Source organism: Cutaneotrichosporon cavernicola, assembly GCF_030864355.1.
Source record: "Cutaneotrichosporon cavernicola HIS019 DNA, chromosome: 2".
Taxonomy (NCBI): domain Eukaryota; kingdom Fungi; phylum Basidiomycota; class Tremellomycetes; order Trichosporonales; family Trichosporonaceae; genus Cutaneotrichosporon; species Cutaneotrichosporon cavernicola.
In genome coordinates, this window is record NC_083394.1 from 101,579 (window position 1) to 122,686 (window position 21,108).

The 21,108-nt window shown below is 56.9% G+C and overlaps 7 protein-coding genes across 7 annotated transcripts; 4 read left to right on the forward strand and 3 right to left on the reverse strand.

The window, feature by feature from the left end:
* Positions 1-1,148: 1,148 nt before the first annotated feature.
* CcaverHIS019_0200390 (uncharacterized protein) lies at positions 1,149-3,402 on the forward strand (the record flags this gene model as incomplete). Its single annotated transcript, XM_060597006.1, has 3 exons — positions 1,149-1,808; positions 1,843-2,931; positions 2,965-3,402. 3 exons carry the CDS (start codon positions 1,149-1,151, stop codon positions 3,400-3,402), a joined length of 2,187 nt encoding a protein of 728 aa, XP_060453943.1.
* Positions 3,403-3,552: 150 nt separating this feature from the next.
* Positions 3,553-4,879, reverse strand: CcaverHIS019_0200400 (uncharacterized protein; the record flags this gene model as incomplete). The annotated part of the gene is made up of 3 exons (XM_060597007.1): positions 3,553-4,144; positions 4,180-4,740; positions 4,782-4,879. The coding sequence occupies 3 exons, from the start codon at positions 4,877-4,879 to the stop codon at positions 3,553-3,555; spliced, it is 1,251 nt and encodes a 416-aa protein (XP_060453944.1).
* Positions 4,880-6,048: 1,169 nt separating this feature from the next.
* CcaverHIS019_0200410 (uncharacterized protein) lies at positions 6,049-8,006 on the forward strand (the record flags this gene model as incomplete). Its single annotated transcript, XM_060597008.1, has 6 exons — positions 6,049-6,116; positions 6,161-6,186; positions 6,234-6,243; positions 6,349-7,073; positions 7,117-7,231; positions 7,265-8,006. The coding sequence occupies 6 exons, from the start codon at positions 6,049-6,051 to the stop codon at positions 8,004-8,006; spliced, it is 1,686 nt and encodes a 561-aa protein (XP_060453945.1).
* Positions 8,007-10,918: 2,912 nt separating this feature from the next.
* Positions 10,919-11,851, forward strand: CcaverHIS019_0200420 (uncharacterized protein; the record flags this gene model as incomplete). Its single annotated transcript, XM_060597009.1, has 1 exon — positions 10,919-11,851. The coding sequence occupies one exon, from the start codon at positions 10,919-10,921 to the stop codon at positions 11,849-11,851; it is 933 nt and encodes a 310-aa protein (XP_060453946.1).
* Positions 11,852-12,835: 984 nt separating this feature from the next.
* Positions 12,836-14,496, reverse strand: CcaverHIS019_0200430 (uncharacterized protein; the record flags this gene model as incomplete). Its single annotated transcript, XM_060597010.1, has 4 exons — positions 12,836-13,499; positions 13,537-13,834; positions 13,889-14,282; positions 14,323-14,496. 4 exons carry the CDS (start codon positions 14,494-14,496, stop codon positions 12,836-12,838), a joined length of 1,530 nt encoding a protein of 509 aa, XP_060453947.1.
* Positions 14,497-15,230: 734 nt separating this feature from the next.
* On the forward strand, positions 15,231-15,950 carry CcaverHIS019_0200440 (uncharacterized protein; the record flags this gene model as incomplete). Its single annotated transcript, XM_060597013.1, has 1 exon — positions 15,231-15,950. The coding sequence occupies one exon, from the start codon at positions 15,231-15,233 to the stop codon at positions 15,948-15,950; it is 720 nt and encodes a 239-aa protein (XP_060453948.1).
* A 529-nt stretch (positions 15,951-16,479) lies between these two features.
* CcaverHIS019_0200450 (uncharacterized protein) lies at positions 16,480-18,334 on the reverse strand (the record flags this gene model as incomplete). The annotated part of the gene is made up of 5 exons (XM_060597014.1): positions 16,480-17,796; positions 17,887-17,956; positions 17,991-18,049; positions 18,091-18,203; positions 18,238-18,334. The coding sequence occupies 5 exons, from the start codon at positions 18,332-18,334 to the stop codon at positions 16,480-16,482; spliced, it is 1,656 nt and encodes a 551-aa protein (XP_060453949.1).
* Positions 18,335-21,108: the final 2,774 nt, after the last annotated feature.

The following is a 21,108-nucleotide window of genomic DNA, read 5'->3' on the forward strand; positions in this document are numbered from 1 at the left end:
TATAAGCGGCTTGCAGCGTCCGTGCAACGATGGAATCCAGGTGTGGTGGAGCATGGAGATATAGAGGGGGTCAACTGCAAACTTGTTTCATCCATGCTCGCATCGCATCGTCGCCTCTTTGGCTTCTCTCGCCCCAATGTTTCTGGTGACTGTGCCTTGCACTACAGTCACAGCAGGGTAGTGGATACATCTTTCACACTACAGACATGTCAAAGGAGTAATGATGCAGACGACAGGCACATGAAAGTTTTAGCTCGCAGCTGCGACCCGGAACAATAATGTTGACGGTATGGTGGCGTCGTCGGCCACGTTCCAAGTTCTCGGAAGCAGAACACGCTGCCAAAGTTGCATATGCATCTCAAGTGCCTCTGACAGCAGCCAATGTGGGCGAGCGCCACAGAGTGGGGGAAGTGTGTGGTCGATGGGAATGTGGGGACCATCCAAGGCGTTAGATTGGCCTCATGCCGGAAGCCCCTCGCTCCCCTCGCCAACACTTGTTATGACTACGCCTCGTCACACAGAGTAACCGCCCACTCGGCTCGCCCACCTCTGTACCGTGGGGCAAACTGACGCCCATTTGTCATCCATCATGCCCAGCCCAGATCCAGATCTAACCCCTGAGGCAAATGGCGTGGCGTCAACTGGTGCCGAGGTGGAAAGGCATGTTTTGCCTAACCGTGCAGAGTTGTGCGGACCGGGACGCAAGACTGCTCCCTTAACAACAGGTGTTCTCTGTTAGCCCACCCTAGCTATTTCCAAAATTCTGGAAGCTGCAGGCAGGAACGCAATTGATGAATGGCTGCAGTCTGAGATCAAGCATATGGTCAGGATCGACCTGCACGTGGTTATCGCAAGCCAGGTACCTATCGCTCACTCGAGATAAACAGAATACTGACCCGCACTCATCGGACAGTGCAGCAAAACACTGTGGAACACACGGTACAGCTGCGAAACAACCTCGCATGCTCCCAAAGGTCACATCTTCTCATCACTCACACACCATCACTCATCCCCATCTTCCCCTCCTTTACCATCCTTTGTGGCCATCATGCCTTCCGTCCAGCACCACTTAAGCCCCTCCTCCATTTCCTCTCTCCCCACCAACCCAACCGACACCGACACCAACCCAACCGACACCGACACCAACAATGCCGAGTGCCCAGCACCAATGGTCGCCAGCTCCTAATCCTCGGAATGGGCGTCCAACCGACCTCCTCTATGCCCTCCCTCGCCTGACCTTTCGTTTCAACGATGCACAGCACAATCGGCCCCCTCCCCCATTCCAGACGTCACAGCAGACCCGCAAGGCGGCAGACTTCATCCTCCGCCAAGGTGACGTTCACCTCAAGGTCGACCACATGATCCTTCCCGCGATCAACAGGGCACTGGAGGTTAACACACCGCGGTCTTTCCCCCGTCCCGCGCAGCTTGACGTCCCTTTCCTTCGCCGGTGGGACGATTCAATCGCGAGCCTCACGTCTGACCTCCGTTCTGGTGAAGGATCAGATCACGCCACAACCAAAGCGGTGGTGGCAGAGGTTGTGACCCTCGCCAATCGCTTCCTCGGCACTCGTTGGGTACCCAAGGCCAAACGAACGCAGTGGGCCGCCATGCGCGATTGGCCCGACCTCCATCTCCTCCCAAAAGCAAGAGGGTTACTTATCTGGACGAACTCTGGCGCTGATACAGGCTGGGTTCGCCTCCTGGCCACTCTAGGTAACAGCTCGATCACAATCCAGCGCCGCGCCGGAAGCATCCACACCAAACCGTACGCGCATAGCCAGGAACTATGTGATGTGATTGCCGAGGTGAGCTTCGATGTTCTCCTTAAGCTGACCTCAGCTCCTCTTCACGATGCACTCCCACCGCCTCACATACCTCGTCGTCACCAGCGGTCCAGCCACTGCTATCTTTGAGCTCGACAACGCTGGGCTAAGTGTCTCGCCGCTGCTCACCAACACGCTTCGCGGCCTGAACCTCCTCACCGTCCTTACAGGACTGGCGCTGATGATCCCAGACCCCCCACCCTCGCACTTCGTCGACCTCCGCCCAATCGACATGAACACCCAGCTGGCAATCCGCAGCCCACCTCTTCCAGTCAACACCAGGGCGGTCAACGCACCCGTTCCCCCTCTTCCGCCTCTTCCAATTCTTCCCATGGCACCACCTCCTCCTCCTCTTGAGCCGGTTACGTCTCCACCCAAGACTCCCAACCGCGTGTACCGTACACCCATCCCCTCAGCCCCAAATAGCAGGAGCATGTACCGGTACTACGAGGGCACATGGGCAGAATCCAATAACCCTAGTCCCTCGACGCCGACGTTCGACATCAGCCAACTGGCTCTCATCAGCGGCGGGGTTCGAAAGCGTCGTCGCCAGGCGGGTCCCAGTACCTCGGCACCCGACCTGACTTTCCTTCCCGACTTTGAAAACGCTTCAGCAAGCACCAGCCGGGGACACCGACCCACCGCGTCGTACTCGTCGGTCCCGCCGGAGCATACATCAGCTGCCGTCAGCCCAGGACACGACCAGCTTGCGCACGCTGTTCCAGCCTCTGAGATCGCCAGTACCTCTCGTACCTCTCGCATACCCCACGGTACTCCCCGTCATGCGCCTGGATCCCGTTCCTCCAGCCGAATGAGCATGCCCCAGTCGTACAGTGCCTTTCCTGGCGGCGAGGCGTACAATTATCTCCCATCTTCGCCGAATATAGCTGCCATTGAGGGCCCGGACGAACCTATACTGATGTTGTCATCCTCCAGCCCTCAACCCATCCCCAACAATGCCAGCGACATGGCCGGTCCCTCCCGCACTGGTAACGCTTCCACGAGCACGCGCCCCGGCCCGTCCCAGATAGCTCCTGTTACGCATTACACTCTCAAGCGCATGCGTGAGATCACTCCACCCCAGCCGAAATGGATCATCCCCTCCGTGAGCTCAGTATTGACACCCAGCTAACAACAGTACGGGTCTCTCACCCTCAGCGTCGACCCGGGGCTGCGACCCGATGACCGTACCCCGCTGCTCCACCACGCCACGTCTTCCTCGTATACCCCAGTCACATCCACCGCCAAATGCTCCACCTCCCATCTGCACCTCACGATAACCTGGATGAACCAGCAGACTTACCGTTGGCGCGAGTTCGTCGCCGAGCTCCCAGCTGGCAATCCCGGACCCAACCGTCCCCTCCCCGTGTCCGTCCAGCTGTTCTCCCCAGACTACCCGCCAGCTGGACGCGAGAACATGGCCGAGTGGCTGCTTGAGGAGGCGATTGAGGACGGCGAGAATGCCGAAGGCCGCTACCCCGAGACTTTTGTCGGTTTCTTCAAGAGCACGGGAGAGGTGCGCGTGTACGCGCTCATCGTTATTGATATGGCTCGCCTGGCTTTCGAGGATATGTGAGTAGTCTAATATTGAGAATATGGGTCAAGTGGTGACGCTGTTACGTTGTGTAGAAACGGCTCTATGCATATGTTTGTGCTGCAACTGGATTGAGTCAAGGGTGAAATGACGTAAACAAGGTGGCCAAAGTGGGCGGATCTTGATGACCGTCTACTCGACGATAAAGCTAAAGCCGTGCACAACGCGGCGGTAAGCCTCGCGGCGCTCCTCCACCTGGGCCTCGACGACGGTGACGTTCTCCTGGCTCGTGATGACAACAGCCGCGGCCTCCTCGCGCGCAAGCTTCTTGATCGCGCCGTCAGCGCGGAGCGTCACGAGGGCAACGTCGCAAGCGGCCGTGCGAGCGATGGCATCCTGCCGCTCCGCCTCAATGCGCTCAACTTCGGCCTCGTTGCGATCCGAAGCCTCGATCGCCACTCTCGAGATGTACTGCGCGTTCGCGAGATGGGCCACAGAGGCCTCGAGAACGGCCTCGGCAGAACGCATCTCGGCGCGAGCGGTGTTGACAGCTTCAGTGTACTCCTCCGAGTTGTATCCGCGCGAGACGGTGCTCAGGTTTGGACCGAGGGCGAGCGATGAAACGCGGCGGCGCTTGGCAATGTGGATACTCGTGGCGAACGAGGCCAGAGCTGTGGGTGGAGCCGGTGGCGGACTGAGGTCGGTATTCGTCACGTGCTTGGTCTCGTGCTTGGACATGAACGTGGTGACGAGGCCATCACCGACACTCAGAGCAGGCGCAAGGCTTCGGTTAGTAAGCGACGCGGACAAAGGACTCACGCAGTGGCCAGGACGACGTCACCATTGAACTGCAGCGCCGTGCTGGTGCTGGGTGGCGACGAGTTCACAAGCGCCGAGACGGCACCCTCGCTCGAGCCCGTGTGGCTTGGCGACGAGTTGCGCGGCGTAGGCAGCTGAATAGGTGGCGAGCCAGCACGTGACGTCTGGCTCGGCGACTTGGAGCGGATGCCTGGAGTCGCGCCGCAGGAGCGGACAAGCTTCCGCGGACGGCGGAGGCTGCCACCGAGCTTCTCACCGTCGTGAGTGTGGGCCGAGGCAGACGTGGAGGTGTGACCTGAAGCAGACGTCGTGGTGGTAGTGGTGCGCACGGACACGTGTCCGCCGACCTGCTTCATGGTCGTTCCCATGTCCTCTGGCTGCTCGAGGTAAAGTCCACCAGTGGACGTCTCGCTCATGACCAGGCCCTCGAGACTGCACCCGCACCCATCGCAACGAAGGCAAGCGTGCGTGCGGAAGCGCTTATGCCCAATATGAGCAAGGGCCGGAACAAGGCAACGCGACTTGGTCGAAAGGCAGGACTTGCACGCGTACACGCCCGAGCTGGGATTAGTTCCGCCAATGGACCAAAGAGAGTAACGCACCCGTAAGCGTCGGTGCCAGGCTCGGGGAGCATGCCATGCTTATGCATGAACGACTCGGCCTGCATGCAGTCCTCAAGCGTCTGGTGGGGGTCGTCCATTGTCATGTTGATGCTGCGGGTGTCTGAGTAGGTGGAGAGGTCAAGTGAAGAACAATGGAGAGGATGGATGAGCGAGAAGAGAATGGGAAGGGGGTAAGATGATAAGGAAGTGGGAAAGGTGGCGTTGGAAGGCCGGAGGGACGAGGGTGTAGAGCAGTGTGTACTGCCCCGCACATAGTCACCGCCGACTCTTTGCGCCTCACGCCTCATCCAGGCTCATAATCGGGAGAAGCCCTCGGGTGTGGGTGCATGCCTTTGACGCTGCCTGTTCCAGCCTGGCCAGCCTCACCCACCAGGATGAGCACCCAGTCATGTTTGAGGATCTGGCACATCAGTGGTCAGCGGTGAGCGACGTGAGCAAAGTTAGAGAGGGCGGCCCATGCCAACGCCGCGGCACGACGCTCGTGCCCCAATGTGCCCTTCCTTGCCGACCAGTCTATCCCACTAACACGCACGCGTGCCCAGGTGACGAACATGGCGATGTTCGACGCCCAGGGACGGTAGAAGCATCAACGCGATCCGATCCCTCCCGCGTTATCGGCCTTGAACGCTGGTCAGTATAAGACGGACTGTGCGTCGGTGTGGAAGCAAGCTCATGTGAGTGCGAGCGACGAACGACGAACGGCGAACAACGTACCCAAAGCCAGTTGACCATTCGGTGACTGGCCGGGTAGGGTGGCTTTGTGAGAGGCTTGAGGCTTGACAATGACGCGTAAAGGGCGCCAAGAACAAACAACGTTGTTTGGAGATGACAGATCCGAGGAATTGCGAATTATCACACTCCCACAACGACTCCATCTTCTTCTTCCGCAACCTACCTCGTCGCTACCGCCTTTGGGGTTGCGTGAATGCGTTCAAACCTCGACAGATCAGCATGCAAAGATTGAAGGAGAAGCAGATGAGATGTGGCAAGTGATGAAAGTGAAAGGTTGACTCCGGCTTTCGGTGATATCCGATGAATGTGGTTAGTTTGATTGTGATTGGTTGATCGGCTGATTCGATCCGACATGCCATCCTGGAGGCGCTAACCTCCTCCTTCCCTCGCCTTCCTCCCCTTCCAACCCTTCCAACATCTCCTCTCCACTTTTAATACTTTCAACATCTCTGTTTACGTCTTCTACTCCTTCAACTACCACTGCCACTACCAATCCCAATCACCATGCCCCCAGATGAGAAACCAGTACGGTTACCAGGCAAAGCCCGTGCCTGCGACCAGTGCCACCGCCGACGAGCAAAGGTCCGTCGCCCGACTCTTTGGCTGTATGGAGCTGATGGCAGTAGTGCGATGGACAACAACCATGTACACGGTGCGGAGATAGGGCATGTACATATAACCGGCCGCTGATGCGCAAAGGGCCTGAGCCGTGAGTCTCATTGAACCGGGCGTACTCGGAGAGCACAGAACATCGAGCTAGCGCACCAGGTCGTTGGAACGCAGCCGGACGTCCACCGGACATGACTGACAGTAGTGGAAAGCGAAAACGCGACCGCGAGGCGTCAGAGGTGGTTCGAGTTTGCTCGACGTCGCCGTCTGTGCCCAGCTCCATCCCATCCGTCTCCTCCACAACACCAGTATCCGCGCCGCTGGCTTGGTCAGCCTTATCGCTTCCGCCGAACCAAACTGGCCTGGACAGCGGCACTGTGTTTTCATCTAGCGCCGACGACGCGCTCACACAGCTCTTTGGCGACAACAGCGGCTTCGGCTTTGGCTTCGACATTGGTACCTGGTTCTTACCCCCGCTGAGTCTGGCAGCCCACGGGATCCCAGACATTGTGCCACCATCGAACACGAGTAACAAGCTCCTGGATGCAACAACGCTCTCGGCAGTCCTCGACCTCGTGCCCACGTTTTACTCGCGCAACGTGTACATTGTTACACTGCTGCCGTACGCATACGTTGATGCGCGAACGCAGCGAGGCGACCATGACACTGCGCCAGACTTTGCCGCGCTTCTTGTTGCCATGGCTGCCAACGTGCTGCTTCACGCCGTCGAGGCACGCGAGGCCTTTGAAAGCACGCGAGTGTTCCGCGCACGGGAGCTGCTGGACCTCGCGTGCCGCCTCAAAGGGACGGCAGGTTCCGGTGCCGGTGTTGGCATCGACGCCGTGCTCAGCAGCTTCCTTCTCTTCCTGTGTTTCTTCGGACTCGGCGACTATGACGCAGGCTGGTTCCGCCTCCGCGAGTCACTTACACGTAAGTTGACTGTTGAAGATTGCCGGATCCAAACTGATATCAGTCGCCGAGTGCATGGTCACTCAGCAGGAGCGCTTGATCGGCACACCTGACGAGATTGATGCCGAGGAGCGCATGCGCCGTACCCGCCTGATAGGGCTACTGACAGTCTGCGAGCGGTACGTGTTGTTTCAGGTCAAAGCTCACTGCAGTGCGTACTCGCTCAAGCGGCATCGACCTTCTACAGAATGGCGAGACGCGGCGCTCAAGAGGGGAGCAGCGGACCCACAGGCACCCCACGAGCGAGCTGTGCGCGGCCTCTCACTCCTCCTCCGCGTCTTCTCGCTCATCGACACGCGCGTCATCAACTGCTGGAATGCCGGGCCAGGGCATGAGCCGGGTACGTGTGGTCTCACCCGCGAGGCCGTTGTGCAGCTCCAGCACGACCTGGACGACGTATTTGGACCAAATGGCGAGGACGTAACGGCAAACCCCACAGACCCAAGCCGCGCCCTCACCGAGGGCCAGCGAGCCGACCTGCTCATGAACCAGAAGTGGCTTAAGAACCGCGTCTTTGAGCTCAGTGTCGCCCATGGCTTTGTCCGAAGCCGAGAGGAACAGGAGGCCCAAGGCGAGGAAGTGGCTTGGGAGCTCTCCCCACTGTATGCCATTGCGCTGGGGAACACGACGCTCGCCATGTACCGGGGCCTCTCGCCTCGCGGAGCAGAGTACAACGGCCTCATGTGGTGCGAGAAGCTGTGGCACATTGGCCGTACGATTGTCGAGATGGCAGTGCTCGAGCCGTCCATCCTCGACGCGCCTGTGTCTGGCCCTGATATGACTATGACTGGGCGAGAGACGCTCGCGCAGCTCCTAGCTCAGATCACACTCTTCCGCGCTGGCCAAAACCCATACATTCAGCGGCTGGCCGATGACATTGCTAGAGTCATGTAGACAGGACATGCATCTTGTTCATGACCTGGGGCGTGGCCACAAAGGTATACGTGCGTCCATCGATGCCCGGTGGGGTCCCAAAATTCTCGCCAGCGGTAGTACTGGTACTGAAGCATGAGTGCCGTACTGCCACTGGCCCCTGCGCAGTCTACTAGCTGACTCGATATGTTTGAAATTATGTTCTCCTTGGAGCTCGTGGGCTGTGATCTCCTTTACCCAGCCTGGTGTGTGACCGGCTATCTAGATTCAACTGTTGGGCTCTCTGGATCTGGATCTATCTCTGTACGCTACAGCCATATCCAGCATCTCATCCTGAACATCCGCAACCGAGATTGAACGGCGATACGTCATCACAGTTGCTGACATGACTGCGCATTGCTCCAACGCCAGACGGACACAGTGGCAAGATCCAGCTCCGGCTGTAAATGACCCCAAACTCTACACCATCAGATTTTGCCACTGCATTGCATCCGGGGATTGGGATTGGCATTGGGATTGGGAGAGGCACCTCGGACACGGCGAAATTCTCGAACCGTCTAACCCGCTGAAACTCCTCAACGCGTCATCCACCCAGGGCGCGATAAGGTTAAGTGTGATTGTGCGCTTGTTTCACGTCACGTCGACTGTGCAGGATACCCATTTGTAATCCGAGTCCACTTTCCAATGGAGCGGCAAATGGGCCGAGTGGATTACAGTTGACAGAGGTCTGCGTCCCAATCGAATATGAGTGGATTATTCAAATGCTCCTCGATCCTCGAACGAGTCGGAATCGTGCCTGCCTCTCATCTCAAAGTGAATGCGACAAGTGTCAAGCTTGCCTTACTCGTCCGGTGCCTTGGCGTACCTCGCTCAACATGATTCCAGTGACATCCATGCCCTACCTCCAAAATGGTGTCCACCAGTCACGTTCAGGTCAATGTCATTAGCACTAGGGAACTGCGTTACGCGCACAACACATGAAAATGAGGTTGTCGTGGTGGTACAGGGACTTTGTGAGATGACCAATTGGCCAAACGAGTACATCTGGAGCAGACTTGGAGCAGACTTGGAGCAGGCTTGGCCCAGCACTTGTGCCGTTGGACTGGCAACTGGCAACTGTGACGTGTATAGTGCGGACACGATACGCAACGTATATCCCAAACAAACTTTTCTGGTAGATCCTTCGAAGGCACAGAAGCAGCTTTAGTAAACTCTGTCTAGTGTACTTTTGACCCATTTTCCAGTTTAAGAAACTTGTAAACCTAACGCTCCACCCAGAAGAGCAATCAAGCTCCAGAGATGCGATCTGGTTCCAAGATCGGTCCGATGCCGAACTCGCCGCTCTCTGGCACGGCAAAGCACGGCAACCCATCCCCCCTCCCCACCCTGACCCCCGTGACATGGTCTGATCGTACAACTTGAAGCATATCTCACAGGGAATCACTGTAATCACTGTATCCTGCAGGACACAAGCGCGTCGTACATTGTACATCGTCATACCGGTCATCTCCGTCTATCTAGACAAACCCAGAAAATGATCAGAGCAGCCAACCACCAACGAACATTTTGGAACGTGAGTGTGATACCCTCACACAGCCCGCGCTCGTTGTCGTGGTCAGAGCCTGCCACAGATCTTGAGACGCCAATGGCGCAGTTGCAGTGGCAGTAAAGGCGGGGTGGCAGTGGGGTATTTTGGTCCTTTGTACCAGCGGCTTGTTACGGCATGAAGACTATTACGGTATCTAGTCTGGTGGATCGGACATGCCCGTCTGACGTGCCGGTTCGGCGTCGCTGGACTGGTAGATTTCCGTGGCTGACCTCATGCACTTCTCTGGAACTGTACGGGTACTCACTCCAGAAAATTTGGACGGCTTACAAGGTACCCGGAGTCCAGTTAGGATAGTACTGCTGACGTCGTGCGGCTTTGGTGCGCCGTTATCTGCCTCGTTCAAGAACTTTGTATTCTCTCCAAACGGCGTCTGGCAAGTTTGATCGGTGAGTCAGCGCAACACCAGAATACAGCATACTGGAAAGTAGCTTGAGCCTAACTGCTCTCAAGCTTAGAGACAAGCTTGAGAGCAGAGGCAAGTGATTGGGAAGTTGAAACAAGCTCCGTTCCTCAACTTGTTTCTCAATCCTGGGTCCCCTACAAACCTTTCCCTGAACGAGGAGTCCCCTTTCAGGAAGATCAAGAGGCGCTTTCAGGTTTCAACAAGGTTTCTTACGACTACTTGATCATAATTATCCCAACTTTTTTCAACACCTCGTAAATCTCTTACTACTTTCACCACCTCGCAAATCTCTTACTGCTGCTGGAACAACTATCAAATCTGCCCGATAGCGGGTGCGAGCCCAATCTCAAATCCCCGGTGCCTTGGAAAACTGTATCTTACGCCACCGCCACTGTATGATGCAACGCGCTAGCAATCGCTTATACTACTCGCAAGGTTAGGTTCGCGCGCAGAGAAGAATTCGAACAGCACATGCTCACCACTCTGGACGTATTTGGACCCAGAACCGCCTTTGGAGGATTATTCCGGACGCCACTAGCCCTCGTCATTACCGATGGTGCCGTGGCGTCGCAAGCAGGGTCATGTCATGCGGACACTTGCGTTGAGTTTTACACCACTCTTGTCATCTATGGCCGGCGCAACTAGATCGTCTCCGGTCGGAAGTGCAAGATAGTCGATATCCGAGTGCTCGACGCTGTTCCGATGCGTGAACACTTTTCTGTGCAAAGTGAGAAAATCAAAGTCCATCAGTGATGTGTCTCCATCTCTTTTGTCTATATAAACGGGCAGCCTGGCGACTTGGAAAGACATCAGCAACCAGCTCTTCTTCTCACTCCTCTTCTCTCTACTCTCTACTCTCTACCTCTACCTCTGCCTCTACCTCTGCCTCTACCTCTCTCTACTTCTTTCTCAATCTTCAAAATGGTCGCCTTCACCACCCTCGCTGCCGCTACCGTCCTTGCGATGGCTGCCGACGCCCACATCTCGGGTTGGCACCCGTCCATGTTCGGTTTCGACTACCCCAACCAGTCCAACTACCCCTACAAGACTGCGGGCCCGGCGCCCAACTACAACAACAACCGCCCCGTTACGCCCATCCGCCTGTCGGCCAAGCCTTCCGAGAACTTCTGGGTCAGTAACGGTCTGCGCGACTACCCTCCCGCGCCCGGTCAGTTCCTCGACCTCCCGACTGGTGGCGCCACTCGCTTCGAAGTCTCGTGCAACCGCGCCTACACTTCGTTCCGCCACCCTGGCATGACCAACCCTCTTCCCCCCTACGCCTGTACCGACGAGTATCCTCTTCACACCGTCAACTGGTTCAACAAGCAGCCCGACATTAGCAAGCTCGGCGGTGCGGCTCTTGCCATTGCCTACACCTCGGACGCCAAGAACGTCAAGGGGTCCGACTTCACCGTTGTCTCGGTTCAATACCGCGCGGTCTGGGAGCGTGTCATCACCTTCAACATTCCTTCGGGCATGCCAGAGTGCCCGCCCGAGGGATGCCTGTGCACCTGGAACTGGCTGCACACCGCCCTCAACACGCGTAACCCCCCGGCCCCTGCTGGCCAGCCCCAGGGTGAGGGCTACGGTTTCGAGATCTTCAACACCCTCTTCCGCTGCAAGGTCTCGGGTGGCGTTAACAACAACAACAAGGTCGGTGCTGGCCAGAACCCCGTCGAGTGCTCCAAGGACTCGTCCCAGTGTGTCAAGGGCCCCAAGAAGCCCATCATCACCTGGATGGCCAGCGGCAACACCGTCAACATGAACAACGATGAACGCTACGGCTACCCCGTCTACAACAAGGGTTACGGCTTTGCCAACGGTGCTCAGCAGGACGCCGTCGTTCCCAAGTAATCATCTCCACAGACTTGTGAATTTTGCCCCCATCGCCTCTTTCCACAAACTTGTACATTTTACCCCCATCGCCTCTGTGAGGCACCCAACGCCCCAAACGCCCCACACGCCACAAACGCACCACACGCCACACCGGCAACGTCTTGTTCCCCAGGCTGGTCCTACTCCCCTCCCGAGGCGGGTCCTCACCACGAGCTGGTCCTCGTAACAGTCCTCACCACGAGCTGGTCCTCGTAACAATCCTCGCCACGAGCTGGTCCTCGTAACAGTCCTCACCACGAGCTGGTCCTCGTAACAGTCCTCGCCACGAGCTGGTCCTCGTAACAGTCCTCACAACGAGCTGGTCCTCGAAACGAATACAAATAGATTGCGCTCGATAGATTCTTATGACAAAACTTGCATTTTTCCCTTGGCTGTTCAAAAGGACGGCCCTGTATCACTAATGTTGTGTTCCCTATCAATTCAAATCAATTCAATTGTCGCGGCTGCATGAAACAACAAAGTCATGCATAGAACCCCAACACGCCACTCGGCGCCATTCACATCCTATGGTCAGGGGTCTGAAAATCTCCGCATCCTCGGGGCCCGCAGTATCTGCTAAATTAATTTAGATCGACTTGAGGTGTGCTCACCACCAAGATTGATGAATAAGAAACCCTTGATCCCCCTTCGCCAATCTCCTGGGTGAGCTTTGTCTATGTTTCTACGATTACCGGCCCGAGCGGCCCAGAGTTGAATCTGGCACAATCATGTGGTGAGATGTGCGCACGTCGGGCATATCCGTCTCGGAAGTGGCCAAGGTGTTGCCTGGTGCAGGGACAAAGAGTCTTCACCCCGAGGAATGCTGGAATGGTTACCCCGCAGGAATTTTGAGGACCGCTGGCCGACGCTGCCGAGTTTCAAGGAGCCTGACTGGAACAGGGTCGGGAGCTTTGCGCCACTACGGGTTGTGCATCGATACTACTGTTCACAACGCCCCCCTACCTAGCACAGGTACAAGAACTGGCGGTTCTGGCGGTCGGTGAGGTCCATCAGACCGTTAATCTCGCTCTGCTTGGTAATCTCCTCGTCCGACATGCCCTCGTTCTCAGCGCGTCGTTTGCGGTTCTCCCGAACATAGTACCACCACCAGTTGGCGGTGAGCACAATGTTACCAATAAGAATAACCGCTGCAGCTGTGAGACCCTTTGTATATCGTGGCGCATCGTTGGGGCGCATAATCTGGGCACCGACGAGGTTACCAATACAGTACGAGACGAGGGAGGAGGCGCCGAAGAAGGATTTCTTCGTACGGCCAGCGACATTGACGGAGATGATGGGCCACGCCATGACAAAGGACGCGATCGTGTCCATGAGCGACCACATGAAGACTGCCCATTTGGCCCATTTGCCGACGTTTGCGAGGCCAACAAATAAGAGCACGAACGCCACAATCGTCTGCGATACCAGCGCAATAGGGAAGCGTAGGCGCGGCCACTTGTATACCAGAAATCCCATTGTGATGATCATCACAAAGGTCAGACCGTACGTCGGCATGCTGAACAGGATGACCTCGAGGTTGGTGAACCCAAAACTCTCGTAAATGAGTGAGTCAAACGTCGTCAGGGCGCCATTATACACACACCCGAGAAGGTTGAAGCCCACGCTACTGATTGTCAGAGGGCTCAGTGGTAGACAAGACTTACAACCACCACTGGGGGTCGCGGAAGCACTCGCGTACCTGTTCCCATCGCCAAGGGTGTTGTTCGCCTCCCCCAGTCGCGTTCGAGACGATACGCGCCTTAGCCATCCGTTTCTCCCGCTTGCTGAGCCACCAGACTTCGTCCGGACCGCCGCCCATGATGACAAAGATTATGCCCATGCCAATTGTCAGGCCGCCGAGGAACACGTTGATGACGCGCCACGCAGCCAATCCGCCATTCCGCTGAGCGTTGAGAGCAAGGTAATAGATGCCGACGCCAAAGATCATTGCGAAGCACGAGTCTGGGGTGAGCGTGGCTGCATGAGACGAGGTGGTGTGGTAGGGTATTTACTCACTCATGGCATAATACATGCTCTGACGCAACGTCTGCTCGCGACGGAGGTACCACGACGCGGTAAAGATGGCGAAACCTGGAGTGACGACCGACTCGAACCATCCGAGGAGGACGCGCACGACCGCGAGCGAAGCGTAATTGTTGCACCCAGCGAGGGCGATAACCAGCCCTCCCCAGATAATCACACAAGTTCCCAACGCACGTCCAATTGGGAACCGTTGCAAAACCCACGCCATCGGATACTGCGCGACCGCATAACTCATGTAGAAGAACGTCGTGAGGTTCGGATACTCTGCATCCCCGAGACCCGTGTCCTCCTTGAGACCGAAGATGACGCCGCGACTCAGACTCGTCTTGTCGGCATACTGGAGACCATACAGGATCATAAGTAGTGGCTGGTGTCAGTTCCATGTTCCATGTTTGGATCTAACACACCATGATGATCAGATCTACCTTCCAGCGTAGGCGGTGGTATTCCTTGTCGGTAAACTCGTCCTCACGCAAAAGCTCCTTATCGCCCTCGCCGGCGACGTGAATCGAGTCTTTTCGAAGGACTTGATGCACCTCGACATGACCCATGTCGGATGCCTTCTTCTCGTCCTCAAGCATGATGGCAGCTGGATGGAGTGGGAGTGGGGTTGAGAATGGGGAGGGAGTCCGAGTCGGTAAAGACTAGCGCGCCATATATCTTGTCCGTGGAGCGCGCTCCCAGCTCCCAGCTAGTGTCAGTGGTCACATGCTCATCCCACTGCCGAATGGAGCTGCGTCGTGGATCTAATTCAACAGGAACGGTGGGCGGTGAGTTTGTGAGTGGGCGGTGGGTTCGTGAGTGGGGGGTGGGCTGGTGAGATGTGGGAGTGGTCAAGTCGGCTGCGGTCACTCCGTCTGGTTGTCGCTTGACTGCCGCTTGTCCTACGACGCCAACCTCTCGGGGCCATCCTCCTCCTGAACATGTCATGCGCGGTCAGTATCAGCACGGCGTCGGATGTGTTCGCTTGCACCAGGCACGGCCGTCCCGGCCATCCCCGAATGCGAGGTGGGCAGTCCGAGACGTCATCACACCCAGCGAGCTCACAGTGAGAGTGTATAAAGAGGTCAGCGAGCTCACAAGTCAGCAAAAGTGAGAGTGTAGAAAGAGGTCAGCGACGCATCGAGTTCAAGATGAAGGGGTGAGCAATCACATGAAACACCTGGAGGTCGAAGTCTCCCAAGGCCGACGGTCACACCGCACCGTCGGCCTGGGCGCACATCAGCCGTCGGTCACCATCTGTTAACATGTTGACACTTGGACAACATATAACAACTCGGCCAGCATTGCTTGAGGACTCACACCATCACTCATCATGTACGTCGGGCACTTTGCGACTGGCTTGCTCCTCAAGGCGCTCTTTCCCGCCGTGCCCTCTGCGCCAATCATCTACGGCATCGCAGTCCTCGACCTTATCGACGGTATCTTCACCATTGTCGGGATCAACCACGTCGCACCCAACCTCAACGCCGGACCATACCTCTATTTCGACCTAGTCTTTATTGACTGGGACCACAGTCTGGCAATGGCGTTGGTCCTCTCTCTCATCTGGGGACTCTACTTCGCCACCCGCCCGGCTCCGCCAGCTACCACTGCCTCCACTGTCGGGTTGGTGGCCTTCGTCGCTAGCTTTAGCCACTGGCTCTGCGACTTGCCGTTCCACAACCTCGACCTCGCCGCGTATCCCTACTCGCTGGAGCACTATGGTTGGGGTTGGTGGGGACGGTATCTCACCGGCGCTTGGGTGATGGAGGGCGCGTTCAGCGCCGCATGCCTCGTCCTGGCTGCCGTCCTCTTTGCTCGCCGTGACGTGACCATCAAGGGGCCACTGGTGGTATGCCTTGTCCTCTTCCTCAACCTTAGTCCATGGGCGTCGCCCATGTACTACATCGCCCAGCTGCCTCCGCCGGCCGACTACCTCGTCCACGGCGCGCTCGTCACTCTCGGCTTCGCGGCGCCAGCGGCTATCATGATCCGCATGCTTGACGGGGCTGAGGATCGAGCTCGATTGACGGTGGGAAAGAAGCGGTTGTAATGTGTAGTTTTCCAACCCATCACCAGCTCGTATGTTTACACAGTTAGAAATCGCAACGAATTGGAATCAGCGAAGATGAATCGTCTACCCCACACATTGTTCATCTGCCAGATCTCGCCAGCCCCCTGCTCCCTTACTACTCTCACCAGCGCGCGACAAACGGGTCCACAGGCTGGGCCCCAGGATGGTCGAGACTGCGGGCGACCTCCTCCAGCTCGGTGTCAGGGCGGTTATCTCCGCGGAGCTGGTAGCCGCCCCCTCCAACGCGCTCCCCGCACTCGTTGCAGGTTGCCTCCTCCACCGCGTGGCCACACTGGTGATAAGCTTGGCCTCTCGCTCAACTCACCTCGCTGATGATGTAAGGGTGGCCGTTCCGGCACTGGTAGATATTGCCAGTCATGCCTGCCATTAGCACCGCCGAGTTATGGTTGTCACCATAATTGCCGCGGGTCAGGACTGTGCGCAGAACCTCTCGCTTCTCTTCGAGCGATAACTCTGCGTTCCGTTGCAGCTGGTGCTCAAACTCCACTCAGTCGTCCACAATCTTCTCGGCCAGCCCTCGAATCTTCTCAGCCTCGGCGAGGAAAGGCTCGTTCTTCTTCTGCTCAACGGAAAGGACGCCGACGGCCTTGAGGAATCGCGTTTTACAGTGTGCACGCTCTTCAACAGAGCGGTGCACCAGGCCGGTACGCATGGTCGCAGCAGCCTCGCCAGGTAGCTGGCGTAGAGCCCAGAGTGACTTGTACCGTGTCAAGTTGAAGGCGACGTCGAGCCAGAGGAAGTGACCTTGGAGAACGAGGCGGGGGAGTTCCGACTTTGAGGCGCGACCGATCATGACCTGGGCATCACGGATGCAAGATAGTAACAGGCCAGTTGCAAGACGCGGGAAAGAGACTGCGCCCTTCCGGGAGGCCGTGATGGCCTCATGCTCATGCTTGGGGTCGTCCCGACCCTTGAAGCCTCTGACGCCCTCACCGTTCCACAAATGGTCAACAAAGGAGAGAGCGACACGGAACATCTTGAGGCGCACTTCGATGGTGAGAGCGAGCGCCCCCACGCTGAACACAGCCTGACCCTGTGGGGGAGGCGCGCCAACACGGCGCCGGGCCATGAGAAGCGCTGCCTTCTTGGGATCACGAGTCGCCGAGGGAGAGGATTCCCTCGCAATGTCAAGCTCTTTGAAGTAAATAGACGAGATCGCACCCTGGTATGCCACGCTGTGCGGCATGCCGTCCTGGTTGACGAGCTTAGCGAGGCCAGCGTAGAGGTCGAGGTGGCGCTGTGCGACCTTGCGCCAAGCGTTACCGAGTACACCGGAGATGCCAAACATGTTGCTTTTGTTGCCCATGAAAGCCTTGACGCTGATACAGTGGATTATCTTGTCAGTGAATGTGCCAAGCTCAGCGACCATCCGCTTTCCCTTAAACTTGGTCACGGGCGAGGGGAACACCTGGTTGAGGATCTTCTTGACGTCGGCCCTGGTACCCTCCTCTTTGATGGCGACCAGAGTCGTGGAGTGGGCCTGGAGGACAGCGGCGAAGCGGATTACGGCGACCTGCTCCTGAAGATCGAGGAGAGCCCGCTTCGTTGCGCGGCTGTAGCGGGGGGACGAAATCGAAGCACGACACGACGGACAGGTCTTGCGTTTCTGGTATCCGGTTGGGGTGAGAAGGCCGCACCACTTTCCACAAACGTTTTGGTAGTATGAGTTGAGGTCCATGTGTCCGTCGAGGGTCTCAATGGTGAAGATGTGACCGCAATTCAGAGTGACGAACCGGACGCCTGGGTCGTCATTGAGCGTGTCACGGAGGGTGGACTGCATGATGAGGTCAACCATCTGCTCCAGCTGCTCAGATGTAGCACAGGTTGTGCACACCTGTGTGTTGCAGGGCTCGCCGCACACTGACGTTGGTGAAATCGACACACAAAGACATACGCGACGGGCACGGGTGACCACACAGCAGAGTCTTCTGGCACAGTTGGTCACACGGGAGGCGGTCGCAAGGCTGCATTAGCTTCGTTCCGGCGTGTCTCACTCACCATTCCACACGGCATCGCACATTGATGATGCTCGCACCCCCAGGTGCAAGTCTCCGCGCCTGCGCGATCAGCTTATCGTCAACTGGCTCGGGACACTCACAAGGCGCGCACGGCTGGTTGCACGAAGAAGGGCATGAGCCGTGGTCACAGACACGATGACAAGGCGCGATGCAGGTAGTCGTGGAGTGCTTGTGGTCGGAACCGCAGGCGTAGCTGCAAGGGTGACCGCAGCTCGGTACGAAAGCACCGCACGCGTGCTCAGCGTGTTTCGTACGGACGACGTGGACATCGGCCTTGGGAGCCTCGCTGGGAGACCGTTCCGTCGTCTTCACAGTCACCGCCATTGTGAGAGTCCTGCAGGAGTGGCAGTGGCCGCCACATGTCTTACCACAACAGTCCATGGCCACGTCACAGCGTGCGGAACAGAGACAGCCAAGAAGCAGAGGCGAGTTGCAATGCCATACGGTCACGTCCTCGAGCCCCCCAGACGGGGAAGGAGGGTGAGGCTGCCGGGATACAAAGGACGGATCAGAACTCCAGTAGTGACGGAAGGGAACGCCACGGCGACACGCTCAAGAAGCGCCCCTCAGATCATTCTGTGCCGCGAAGACCACGACGCCAGGAGACGCGCCTGCCCCCATCACCTCGTTCATCACACGTTGCCCCATCGCCGCACACGCTCCCTTTCCCAGTATGGAGGGCGAGGAGTTGAAGGAGTTGATGGCTGTTATACCCAAATCATGTGCGTGTGAAAAGGTCAAGGAGGGCGAGAGTGAGGGCAAGAATGGTTGGGAGCAATGAGGAATGTGGCGATGATGAGAGCAACATCAAGAACGCGGAATGTAGAATGGTGGAGAGATAGCCGATCGACAGAATCGACAGAGTGGGGCAGCCTCAGATGACGCAACAGAGTGGGGCAGAACTTAGTGGCGGTTGCGGGATCAACATTCCACTCGAACAGTCAGCGGGGGCTGAGCTTGGATTTGATACAAATGGATATATCCATATATATATCAGGAACTAACTTTAATATAAAGTTTAGTTTTAATTATACTAGGTGAAAGTTAGGGCGATGAAAGACCATTAGAAGTTTTTATGAGCTTACATTCTCATTTAGTGACAGGGATTGATGACTAGGTGGTAGTTTAACTGGGACGGTTTCCTCCAATAGAGTATCGGAGGGGTTCTAAGGTACCATGCAATTAGGTAAACCCGGAAAACCAGGCCCTTTTCGCGTTCCAAGCAGGCCAGCAGTCGTGTCGCACCACCTGTGAGGAGAGTGTGAGAATACTTTAGAACTGTCACGGCCATGATAATTAACGGATTAACGTCGGAATATACCAATATGCCAGTGACTCACATGCATGGCGACCCCGCCATCACGATCCCGTTCCCACTAGGCCATCACGTGGCGGCGTTCTTGGCCGGTGTTGGTGTTATGTTTCACTTTACGTCAGAGTCTTGTACTGTATGTACGGTTCTGTGCAAGTACTGAGGTAACATTTACAAGAGCGGTGAGTCGTGCAGTCGCGCAACACGAAAGTGGGAATAGTTGTTGGCGACCATATCCAAGAACGCATTAGAGATCAGAAAATGCGCCAACCAGTTCATTCGTAGGATGTGAAGACCGGTCATGTTCGGGACCAAACAACCGAATGGCGTCATACATCCGTATCTCCGCCCCTTCAATGTGGTCAGCATACCTCACATTCTTGGCAGTCCATTTCTGGCGACTGCCAAACGCGAGAAAAGCAACACGCCAGACACGCCAGCATCCACTGCATCCGAACCGAGCCCTTTTGGAACCCGCTTCAATTGCCTCCACCCGCACCCACACACTGTCTCACGTCAGCTGATACTACTCAGAACTGATCATCTATGAAGGGCCTATCTTCTCCACCTTGTCCTGATCAATCAAGGGTAAGGACAGGTGGGGCCCAGGTGGGCCCCAGGTGGGCCCAGGTGGGCAACCAATCCGGATACAGAAAAATGGGCAAGCGGTGGGCACCGCTAACTCTTTTTAATAGTGGTTGGCGGTAAAAGTGGCCCCGGACTCCGAACTCCGCGAATGACCCCGGAGATCCCTATAGAACTGTCTTGGCAACCCATCAAGATCTAGGGAGTGGGCACAGACTCCGGACTGGAGAGCGCAGTAGGGCAGGAGGGCAGGAGGGCAGGTGGTTAGGGGTCGTCTCGGCCATTGGGTATGCCAAGCATACCATCTGCCACATCCCTGGCTTCACAAATTGGCCCTGGTGATCGCAGAGCGTCAACCCAAGATTACCCAAGCTCTCCTTGTCCTCTCTTACTCGTTTCTGCCAAAAGTGTGCCCATAACTGTGTCCCCTGCCAGCGTAAGAATCAGTCAGACCTCGGTTATCATTTCCCCATGTTTGCCCGGTGCAGCTTCACAGTACAGACCAGAATGAACACCGGTTGGAGCGCCAATGCCGATATCCTGCGCAGCTCCCCAGTACAGACCAGAATGAACACTCGTTGGAGCGGCTATGCCGATATTCTGCGGCGCACGCCAAGACTCCTGGCAGGACTCGTGGGCAGGAGGGGGATTGCGGGGGTCTGCACCAGTCTGCTATGACTCAAGTTCGGAGTCTACGTCCTTGCTCAAAGCTGGGTGTGATAATTTGATGTGATAGTTTGAGAGAGCCGCGCTCTCCAGTGAACCAAGCGGTGCGTGCCGCCAGGATGCTACAGGCCACAGTTTCCCGATAAGATTGTTGGGGCACTAACCCCTGATATGGCCATGGCCCAGCCTCTGAACTTCCCAAGAGAGCCCATCGTCGCAAGCGGGGCAGATGTGGCAGATGTTTGGATGGCGGAAGCGGGGTAAAGCACCTGATTCGAGATGAGGGCCTGCTTCCGAACGCGCCAACAGGGAAATTCGGTGCAGCCCACCAAACTCACCCAACCTTTTTGCCTCCCGCTTTCAACAAGCCCCTGTCAGACAACACCACTTCTTCAATCAGAACGCCACCATCAGGGATAGAGATGCTGATTGCCACACCAGGGCCGCCCGCCTACTCCGCATGCGGGGCTGCGGAATTGGCGGTATCTAGTAGACTACACAGGTCACGGCAGGACACGAATGCCTGTACCGGTTG